The sequence below is a fragment of the Pagrus pagrus genome, assembly GCF_965226575.1.
Source record: "Pagrus pagrus genome assembly, chromosome: 5".
Classification (NCBI taxonomy): domain Eukaryota; kingdom Metazoa; phylum Chordata; class Actinopteri; order Spariformes; family Sparidae; genus Pagrus; species Pagrus pagrus.
Genome location: NC_140189.1, coordinates 8,095,158 through 8,106,622, shown reverse-complemented (window position 1 = coordinate 8,106,622; position 11,465 = coordinate 8,095,158). Strand labels below are relative to the sequence as shown.

Below are 11,465 nucleotides of genomic sequence, written 5' to 3'. Positions count from 1 at the left end.
AGTGAATCTGACAAAATAAAAACTAAATCAACAGAGTTAAAAGCCAGAAAGTAGAAGTGGGTGTTGAGATGCATCTTAAAAGCATCAACACAGTCGGCCTGTGTAACGGCCTCTGGCAGGTTACTCCAGAGCCGGGGAGACGCTTTCTTTGTCTTCTCACGGGGCGCAGCCAGCACGTCACGGTGGGAGGAGCTAAGGCGTCTGGTGGGGCTGTGAGCTGGGATTGGTTCTGACACGTATGTTTGGGCCGGACCACGGAGACATTTGGAAACCAAAGCATTTTGAAGTTGATCCTGAAATGAACGGGGAGCCAGTGTAGGGAAGCAACATTAGGAGCGACGTGGTCTCGTTTCTTGGACCTCATTAGTAACCAGGCAACAGCGTTTTGGACGAGCTGTAATGACACATTACACTGTGATGATCATAACTCTACATGTGTCCAGGACAGGCAGTGGAAGAAGTTAATAATGAACATGAGCATCAGTTTGAAACCGTTTGTACAAAGAAAAGATCATCACTAAAGATTCAGTTTGTCATTTACAGATATGTTTCATGAAATAATAAATGATAAGAAGATCATTTCATGGATTCCACAAAAATGTAGTAATGGATACAGTTTGTGTTCAAATCAGGAGCTGAACGCTTTTTTCTTTGTGATTTGACTCTGTATTTGACAGCCATCAGCTGATTCAAATCTCTCACCAAAGTTCATCCAAATGACAGCTGAGGCTTTATTTCATTAATGACTTGACATGAAAATGCAAAACAACATTTAGTCTTATTTCATCACCATTTTTTATTCCATCTCTAGTTCCAGCTTTCAGTTCCAGCATTTCCATTTTAAATTTCCCTTTTCAGTTTTCATTTTTAAAGATGAATTCAGGCCTAATTCTTCCTAGTAGGGCAGTAAAATGATCTTTTTCATTTTCTATTTGGACTCCAGAGAACAGTGTGAGCTCTGAAACTGCACCATGTTTAGATGTAAGCCATCAGCAGACTAATGCTCTCTTTTCTTCATGAACCATGTATGTAGCCTGTAGTTGACTCTGTAGCAAAGCTGAGGTGGATGAGGAAACAAGAGATGAACTACGAGCTCAGCAGTCTGTGCATTTCTGCTCCTGGATGTGTGTGATGAACTCTCACTAGGTGTTTGTAAAGATGGCTTGTGTTTCCACTCGTACATGCAGAAGACTAATTGCATTTGTGGCTCCGAGCATCATCCACAGCGACTCCAGTGGAGTTTAACCAGACTGTGGAGCTCAGTGTCATCAGAGCAGGTCTGAATGAATCATCAGTGTCAGTCCTGTACAAAACAGTTCAAAATGAGCTCCACCTCAACAACTACAACAGGAAAATCATGTTTTCACATTAATGATGAGTCACAATCATCTACTGAACTGATTACAGTAGCCTGAAGGTTCCTGTAACTGTCAACAGTTGAGTCTGTTCAGGAGGAGACTCTCTGTTCTACAGCCGACACAGAGACACTGAGGAACCAGACCAGGGCCTGAACCAGAACCCAAACCCAGGATAAAGAGGATCAGTGAAGGTGGTGTTGAAGTTGTGAAGGTGGATCAGTGTATCAGAGGAGACTCTGTAGAAGGACAGAGTGCCAGCAGGACAGTCCACATATACTGCTACTCTACCAGAGACCAAGAAGGGAAGGTAGACGGTGCGGTACACAGTACACTGTGGTTGTACTAAGCAGCTTCCAGGTGTCAATCTGTACCTGTGTGAATGAGATCAGATGTTACATGCTCCCCCTCTGCTGGCCAGGATGTGCCACTGTGGCTGATGCTTGGCCTCCTGCCTTTCCAGGTGAAAGTGGTCTGGCTGATTATAAACCAATAACAGGGGGTCAGGCACTAGACTCTGTCCCTGGCTGTGTCCAAATTCAGGGGCTGCAGCCCTCGAAGGGCGCATTTGAAGGCCAATTACGTCACAACACTGCGCGAAGGCTGTCCAAATTCGAAGGCTCCTTCAAATGATGCCCACAAATGCAGCCTGCACTTCCCTCTTTTTGGAGGACGCACCGCTACTATCCTTCGCGGCCTGCTATATCCCAAGATCCGCTGCTCAGTCCCGAAACAGAAGAGGAAGCAAGAGAAAATGGCGACATCAAGTGGCGCAGACATGACATTCAAATTTAAGTAATGGGTTTATACTCGGTTTTTAGTCATTTGAACATCCAACGCCAGATATGTTAAACTTCAAGGGACTATAAAACCTCCAAATTTCAACTTTCAGTTAAAATACATGACGCTGGTGATGCTATGGTAAATATAGTTGTTATTCACTAATGGGTTAATGTTTATTTTGTAATGTTGATAATTCAATTTAGATTTGACACATTGTACACACGCAAATGAATGTACACGTTTGATAGATTTGAGCCAAAACAGACTTTAATGCATGAACACCTGGTGACGCAACCAGTAAATACTCCGAAGGCTAGACCGTCCCATTTAACAACGGTGGACGCGGCCTTCAAGGTCTCTCCGAAGGACCCGGCCTCCGTTGGCCGCAAAGGCCGCGTCCTTGATGGCTGCAGCCCCTGAATTTGGACACAGCCCCTGTCTCTATTCCACCTGAGCAGAGGCCTGGAGGCCGGCTGTGGTATCACGTCTTGTTTTATGTGTATCTGATGGGTGTGGTAGTCCTGTTTTGGTGGCTTTGTTTCAGTCAGGTTTAGTTGTGTCTTTGAGTTAGGGTAGAGGGTTAGTCCCCAGCTCTGACGGCCCTGGTGGGTCGGTCTGGGAGTCTGCCTGGCCCATCAGTTTGTTTGATGGTTCAGGGTTTTCCCCTCTGTTTGGTTGTTGTTCAGTTCATAAATATATCTTCCTTTAAACTGCAACTTGCTTGGTGGTTTTATGTTAGACCTCTTGTGGTGAAGCTCCTGTAGGGGTCCTAACAATCACCCTCAGCTAATAAATAAAGGTTCAAATAAAAAGAACAATTATCACAATAATGACAGATTTGTGTTCTGTGGTTGAAAAGAGAGAGAACAGACGGTCAGACGGCATTTCACAAAGTTTTCAACAAGAAATCCATGTGACGTCCCGGTTGGTGCTCCCTGGGTCATTACATTACATCCAGAATAACTACAGTGTTTACTGATTCACAGACTGGTTCTCTGATACAGGATTGCTGGGTGTAAGCGGCTAATGTTACTACACAGACACAAACAAACCGTTAGCCTGTGGCTACATCCAGCTGCTAACGTCACCTCCTGGATAACAGGTTGGGCTTTCTGTCCCATATATAAAGGGACATATTTCTAACTATTTGGTTTCAGACTAAAGGTTAGTGGAAAATGCGCAGTCTGTAACTATTCAGTGTTACACAGCGGTGGACTAAGTTACATGTTTGCAGCTAACGCTACTTTGCAAGTTAGGTCACTCCGAGTCCTCGGTGATCTGATATGATTTTCAAATCAAGCTCTAAACATGACCTGTAATGTTTTCTTACCTGGTTACTAGAACATGAGCCGTGTCAGCATCTGTTTTAAGTCCCAATTCAAGTTGAAGCTGCCTCCATGAGCCGAACGTGTGTCCGATGTTTATTCGGGTGCCAGCCCGGCTTTGGTCATAATGTCGTTTCGACTCACGACATGCCACTGATAAAACCTTCGTTTTCTTCTTAGTATGACTTTTCAGTGGACTTTGTGTGGTGGTGGGTCGTTTGCTGGCCGTAGCAGAATCCATTACTACCCAAACACTAGTTTGGGTCCACCATGCTTGTCTTCTTCCCGTATCCAAGTCAAAAGCCGTCGAGGATGCGCATTCAGTGTCATCTGACGTCACGTCCGCAAGACTGCGCGGGAAATTCGAACGACGAATTGCACACAGCCTGTTCAAGGCAATGGAGAGATACGTGGGTGGGCTCATTCTTTTTGGTTTTGAACTCTTCATCACCCATTAGCATTAAAGCTCTGGTCTGCGATCTGAGAAAGGTTTGAAAAAAGCATCCCCCCCACACACACCCCCCTCCCCTCTGTGCTCCTTAACCCCTCCCCTCCGAGCTTGTATCGCTCTCCCCTCGGAGTCCCGCGACACACCCCCTCCCGCAACAAGCTTTTTTTTTTCTCTTCAACGAACTTTATACGTCCCGCAACAAGCACCAAGAGCAACAAGCCGGCAGAAACCAAATACAGCCCAGCTTTGAATGCGGAGTAACAATGTCGGATTCACAGGTAAAGTTATTACAATGCACGTTGAAACTCACGTAAATCTTGTAAGTCATTACAATGTCCACAGCTAAGCTCCACAGCCAAGCTAGCGTAACGTCATTAGCATGCTACAGCTACATTACCTTACAGCTACGTAATAAGTTACAACAGCTAAGTTAGCCACTTCTAAAAGTTATTGAGGGCCAGAGACTAACAGATGCTGCCGCCAGCTTTAATCACAACGATCGCTTCCACATTGTGGCTGAAAAACAAACCTGTGTGAGTCTCGGAGCAACTGTGTGTGTCCCAGCTGCTGTCTGAGTAGCACCAGACAGCACACACAGCCGCTCCGAGACTCACACAGACCGCGACACAAACGTGTCCGTAAACCGTAATCTCTTGTTTATGACAGATAAGACACACAAATACACACATCGTAACGCCTATGTGATAATCCATCATATTGATTTAGCAAAGGCTTCGTTGAAAACAAACGGACAAGACCGGGAGGAGGGTTAGCAAAACAGTTGAGTAGTGACCGGGCGAGAGGTTGTTATGGAGAAATAAATCCGGACAAATAAAATAAAAATCCGGAAATAAATCCGAAACCCCTTCGCTTCGCGTTGGGATTTCATCCATCCCTTCATTCATCTTACTTGCTGCTTCATTTAGCTGCCACGAGCAAATAAATGGGCTGATTTGGTGTAAACATGTAAACAATGTTAGCTTGTTGTTAGCTTACAATGCTAGCATAGAGGCTAACGTCTCTGTCGAACAAGTAAACAAGTGTTGACAATACTGCAGAGACAGACACCGTCTAATAACACAGAAACAAACTAACGGCAGCTTTCACAGTCATCAGCAGCATCGGCATGAAAGTTATCTGTGTCACAACATCCACAATAGAGACGAAGGTTACCTGCTCAACAGAAACGCCGCTGTATCAGCACCGGGTCCATATCTTCACGGACCTTTCGCCACCGTTCAAACGATGACCCGATGTTTATTCCGTTTCGAGCCCTCTTTGTTTCACATGTCCGGTTTGTGTCTTTTCAGTGACAGACTTTCTTTCTTTGACTCTTTGTCGGTGGGGCGAGCAGAGGCAGCTGAACTGCTCAGAGCAAAACAAACCTCTTGTCCGCTTGTAGTTTCAAATGCAGAAGTGGGTCGGGACCAGACGTGAGCAGGAGCAGGAGAGTGAGCGAGGATTGGATCGGAAAATTGATCCAATAGGAGCCATCCGGGCCGGATGGTTCCTATTGGTCAATTTCTTTTCAGTTTTACAGACACTAGAGAGAATGTTTTTTTTTTTTTTGGTTCCTTTTACTCTCCACATTGTGTGGGTGGTACTATTGGGTCATAACCACCATCTAAATTATGCTAATAATAATAACAAATCTTTCAAATCGTAGACCATAGCTTTAACAAACTTAAAATGCATGTTTATTTTTCACAAAGTTCCTTTAAACTGCAGTATTTGATGGTAGTACTTCTACATTACCTGTAGTATTTGATGGTAGTACTACATTAACTGATGGTAGCAGTACTACAGTAACTGATGACAGTAGTACTACATTAACTGATGGCAGCAGTACTACAGTAACTGATGGTAGTAGTACTACAGTAACTGCAGTACTTGATGAGTTTTCTTCCTCACCTGTGATGGTACAGTATAAACTGGTTGTGTTGGAGGAAACAGACACTCTGCTGCCCCCTGCTGGTCACTCAGAGCATCACACCCTGTCACATTTTCAAACATGAATGTTGTTATAAAATCAGTGAACATATAAAGAAGCTGTGATAGGATCTAAATAATAACTCCAGTGACGTCACATGAATAAATCTACTGAAAACAGACAGTGTTAAATGTTTATGTACAGCTGAGCATCAACAGACTCTTTACAGTGTGTCACCACTAAAACCAGTGGAACCATTTTGTTCCTCCACTCAGCAGCAGGTTGACTGCACCGTAACATCTAGCTTATGTAATGTGCACACTGGTAGTAGACTGATGTCAGGGTTGATTGAAGACTACAAGTTTACAAATAAAATGAAGTGAGTCTACCAGACCTCTGTAGCTGCTACTAACCTCACGAGCACCAATCTATGAGTTCAGTTGCATTGTGGGTAATGTAGACGCCAGGTGTGGAGTCAATCAGAGGACATTTCTGGTCCTGCTGCACTGATTTAGATTTTGATCCTTTGAGACAAACAAAAAACACAAGTGTCCGTCATGAGAGTTTCATCACAGTGACCATAAACTGTGGAGGACTCTGTGAACCAAAGTCTGCTGGGTGGTAGAAGAAGAAGTCAAACAGTCTGCTGCTGTGTCCGACCCACACACTGACAGTACACAGTGTAACCTACACACTGACAGTGAGACCTACACACTGACAGTACACAGTGTGACCTACACACTGTCTCTGCACTTAATATACAACAAATAAACAAAGTCACTCACAGGAAGTGATACAAAATGTGCCCGTTAAAGTCCATTCTGACCAGAAGACAAAACTGTACTAGTGTAATATAATATAATATAATATAATATAATATAATATAATATAATATATATTACACACAGCTAGCTAAATGTTATCGGACCATACGTGGCCCGACATTTGGTGGACCAAGAGTCTGTCAGAGTTGATGGTTTGATTCCCCCTGCAGGCACTAACAGAGGCAGGAGTGGAGCTATGATTCTCAGATGTTTGTGAAAGTCTCCATCAGAGTTCTGCTGAATCCTCATGTCATCTTTTAAAGCTGCAGTCGGAGCTGAGATGGCTCCATCCTCTCCTCAAACCATCCATCAGCTGATCACTGTCATCACTGACTTCTGTCCGTTCAGTCAATCAAACTCTGGAGTGACGTCTTCATCTCCTCCGGTCCGTCTGATCTGGTCTGAGACGGACTGCTGTCCATTACACTGATCTCACTGTGCTGCCCTCTGCAGGCAGAGAGCGGTCACTGCAGGTTCATGTTTATTATTTACCTCAAAAATCATTAAAGACAAAACAGATGACCTCAAAATGCAGACATTGTAACAATACAATAAATATTAATATAATACTAACAGAGACTATTCTACTGCACAATGAGTACTTTTACTTTGAATACTTTAAGTACATTGTTCCTGCTAATATTTCTGTACTTTTACTGAAGTTAAATTCTGAATGTAGAACTTGTGTGTGTGCTAAGCTAAGCTAGTTAGCGTTGAACAGAACAGCTGTTTCAACAGAATTGTGTCTTTCTGTGGCTCATTACTTGGATGTGTAGAACAGATGTTCAGATGAGCAGATCTGGGTCCAGTGTCTTCACAGTGATCATGGCAGGACTTGTTAACCTAAGGGGATTCATGAAGTGTGAGGGGAATTATTTCTGTTCGTTGTGTCTCCACACTTTATCTGTCCCTCTGGCTCCGTCCTCAGTCCTCTCTGTATTTACAGATGGATGCTGTGGTGGTCTCCCACCGACTGTAAAGAGCTCTGACACAAACGCCTCATTTACAAACTGAAACACAAATAAAAGACTTCTTCAACATTTCCTCCACAAGACTCTGTAGGAACTTTCACTGATTTTGCTGTGATAAAAGCTAGTTTTGTGTCAGACATCATAGGGCCTCTCCTCCTCCTGCTTCTCCTGCTTCTCCTGCTCCTCGCGCTCCTCGTGCTCCTGCTGCTCTTTATGCTCCTGCTGCTCCTGGTGCTCCTCTTCCTCCTCCTCCTCGGTCTTCTTGGTGAAAGCAGACGACAGCTCCTGCAGCAGCAGCTCCTGTGATGGTGTACAGACTCCCTGTAGCTGCTGCCTCCTCCTCACTGTCGGCTGCTGGTTGGCATCTGTTCCTCCATCACCTCCTCCGCTCTGCTCCTCGGGCTCCTCAGAGCCTCCGCTGGTCCGGATTGGGTCGGGGACGATCACGTGGTCCACGTGTCCCGTTTCCACGGGGACCAGTCTGAGCGGCAGGGGGTCTGAGACTTCCTGTGTCTCAGCGGTGCTGCTGGACAGGAAGCTGGTCTCCAGAGACTTTAGGACCTGCAGGCCGAAGTCCCCGACCTCCTCGTAGAGTGGCTCGGGGAGGTCCGGCGACTCTGAACGCTCCTCAAACGAGTCCTGCTGGACCTTCATGGGCTGCAGGTCAACACAGAGAGAGATATTAATATTGTGTTTCCCTCCACAAGAACATATACAAATACTCACAAGTACAGATCAAAAGTACTTAATACTCACAAAGTACAGATCAGAAGTACTAAATACTCACAAAGTACAGATCAAAAGTACTTAATACTCACAAAGTACAGATCAGAAGTACTTAATACTAACAAAGTACAGATCAGAAGTACTTAATACTAACAAAGTACAGATCAGAAGTACTTAATACCCACAAAGTACAGGTCAGAAGTACTTAATACTCACAAAGTACATGGAGAGAGTCCGTCTGTCGTGTAACTTCCTCTGCAGAGAAGAAAATATGAAAGTGTGATGAGTTTCAGTGGGCAACACTTTAAAGGATTTTCTACAGACTGAAGCTGAAGCAGGACAGCCGACACAAGAAGCTTCATGTTGGGGCGGCAATAGCTCAGTCCGTAGGGACTTGGCTTGGGGACTCAAAGGTGGCCGATTCAAGTCCCACTTGGACCAAAAAAAGTATGATGTGGACTAGTAATGGAGAATGCTAGTTCACATCCTGGGCATTGCCGAGGTGCCCTTGAGCAAAGCACTGACCCCTAACACTGCTCGTTCGGCGTCGCATGTGGCAGCCCCTTGACTCATCTCCTCTATACACTGTGTGCATGTGAGTGGAAAAGAGAATTTCCCCATTGTGGGATTAAAAATAGAATAATAATGTTTCTTTGACTTTTCTGTTGCTGCAGAACTGAACCTGGAGGTCCAGGTGTGTCATCAGGTGAGTGGATTTAAAATGTACTCAAAGTTTTCTCAAACAGTTTCTGAAGTCGGACACAGTGTACAGTTTGGGACTGAAAGATGTCTGACCAGCGTCTGATTGGCTGACAGCATGCTGCTGTTGCTCTCATCTCCTCTGATCGGGACGAGCGGCATCGTGCCGAACTTCTGCTTGGAGATGTCAGAGGAGGAGTGACGCCTCATCACCGGAGGACCTGGGTCATCGTTCTGGAACATAACAGGAAAATACCAAAGTCAGCAGAAATGTTCATGTTTGTCAGAACTTCACTTTAAATGATAAAGAAGAAGAGAGTTCTTCATCTGACTCCCAGTACTGAATCTGATCCTGGATCAGTTCCTCAGCTGACCTGAGCTTTGAGGAAGCTGGTAATCCAGTCCCACAGTTCAGCCTCACAGCTACAACACAGATACCTGAGAGGAGAGGAGACAGACGTTCTATTGATCTCATGCAGGGAGTCAAAGAACAGATGATCAGTGAAGTTTCATCTATAATGAAGCATGAAGAAACAACATCAACACTACGACTACGACTGTATCATCAAACTGTATGTTGATGAAGGTTCTCAGTCATCCAGGTCATGGTAACTAAGTACTGTATTGTAGGCAACTGTACTCGTTTCAGTTTGTTGAAGATGTTTCACCTCTCATCCAAGAGGCTTCTTCACTTCTAACTAACTGGAGGAGCTGCAGGCTTTTAAACTCGGTGTGAGAGTGTCCTTACAGAGTACGGGAGTCTCCTTACATGGTGTGGGAGTGTCCTTAAGGACACTGAGCTCTGAGTTTCAGAGTCTTTAGGGCCACTTGTGGGTCGTTGGTCAAATCGGCCTTCATGTGGGTTGCTAGGGCCAGGTGAGCCCAGGTGTGAATGGTTGTTAAGCTGTCTGGGGAGGGAACTCAGTACTGCATTGTAGGTGGGTGATCAAAGACGGTCGTTCCAGTTTGACATGGATGGATTCCACTCAGAACTCAGAGCTCACACAAGTCCTAAATGACTCTGTAAAGACACTCCCACACACGGCTTAAAAGCCTGCGACTCCCCTCCAGTTAGTTAGAACTGAAGAAGCCTCTTGGATGAGAGGTGAAACGTCTTCAACAAACTGAAACGTCCAGTTGACTATGATACAGCACCTAGAGTTACCATGAAACCGTACATCCTGAGAAAAAATCCTTTAAATTAGAGTGAGAGATCTTTGTGACGTTCTGAACGCTCTCTGTGAGACAGTCGACATGTTGTGAGTCTTCATCGATAAATCAATATCTGATTATCAATGATTGAAGAACCTGATGAAATGTCAAAAACAAAGAGTGACTGAGCCGATATGAAGTGAAACTTACAGTTGGTGTTTGTCTGACATCACTGTGAAGCCCCATCTGCACACACACAAAGACAAAGATTCACTTCATCATACACATGATGTGATTGACTGTTAGCAACCTGTCAGCTGATGATGACACGTGTCAGAGGTCAGAGGTTGTGACACCACTGTGTCTGAAGGAACGTGACCTGAAACACTCGTACAGACGGTCAGACGGTCTCAGATTCGGTCCACACACACTTCTGATTTCTGAACCTGCAGCTTGTTCTGAGTTCTGGCCTTTGGTTCTCCTGTAAACAGCTGTAGCTCTCTGAAAATCGTCTTTAGTGTGAGGGAAATTCTCTAATGTCCCTTTATTATTTTAAAATGTTGTTCTTGCATATGAAACCCAACATATCATTAAAAATGTATAGGAAATGTTATGTGTATCCTGAGGCGGATGTGGAGATGATTAGAATGTTGTCTGGAGTGAGATCATATGTAATCTTGTTATTATGCTACAATTGTGTGTATTGGTTTCTGCTATTATAAAGGCTGAGGAGAGATGGCCTCTCTTCAGTCATCATCTATGCGCTGCTGATAAGCAATAAAGAACTTCTAGAAAAGAAATATGTAAACAAGTGAATTTCAGTTGCCACAACATTAGTAAAGACATTCAGAAACTCAGTTCAGAGTTTATGTCTGGATGGACAGAGACAGACGTAGACTCACATGTCTGCTGTAAAACAAAGTCTATACTCTATAATCTTTAATCTATAGTCTATAATCTATAATCTAAAGTCTAGGGCTGTAATCTCCTAGTCGACTGGTCGATTTCTTGGTTGATATGTTCTGGCTCGACCAAAATTCTGATTGGTCGATTTTTGGCGTGTTAATTACATGCTGCTATGGCAGTGCGTAAACACGCAGCGGGTCCTCTCCATCCCAATGCTGTGTGTCCTGCATATGGCATATTTGACTTCATCAGGAGGAAAGTACCAAGTGCTAATGTTTTCAGAGCACCTCTGTTTCACAGGTAACAGTGTGTCTTCAGAACACCCCCCTTGTTTTCACTATTT

At 44.4% G+C, this 11,465-nt stretch overlaps 1 protein-coding gene across 4 annotated transcripts in view; it reads right to left on the bottom strand.

The window, feature by feature from the left end:
* Nucleotides 1-6,025: 6,025 nt before the first annotated feature.
* Nucleotides 6,026-11,465, bottom strand: part of arap3 (ArfGAP with RhoGAP domain, ankyrin repeat and PH domain 3) — a 39,235-nt gene continuing 33,795 nt past the window's right edge. For 3 of the 4 annotated variants that reach the window (XM_084352453.1, XM_084352452.1, XM_084352454.1), the window contains 5 exons: nt 10,427-10,462; nt 9,439-9,502; nt 9,161-9,298; nt 8,582-8,620; nt 6,026-8,296 (listed from right to left, as the gene is read on the bottom strand). In XM_084352453.1, coding sequence (XP_084208579.1) covers nt 7,772-8,296; nt 8,582-8,620; nt 9,161-9,298; nt 9,439-9,502; nt 10,427-10,462 — 802 coding nt within the window. In that variant the 3' untranslated portion in view covers nt 6,026-7,771. The remainder of the gene's footprint in view (nt 8,297-8,581; nt 8,621-9,160; nt 9,299-9,438; nt 9,503-10,426; nt 10,463-11,465) is intronic. The other variant, XR_014622561.1, reaches the window with a different exon arrangement.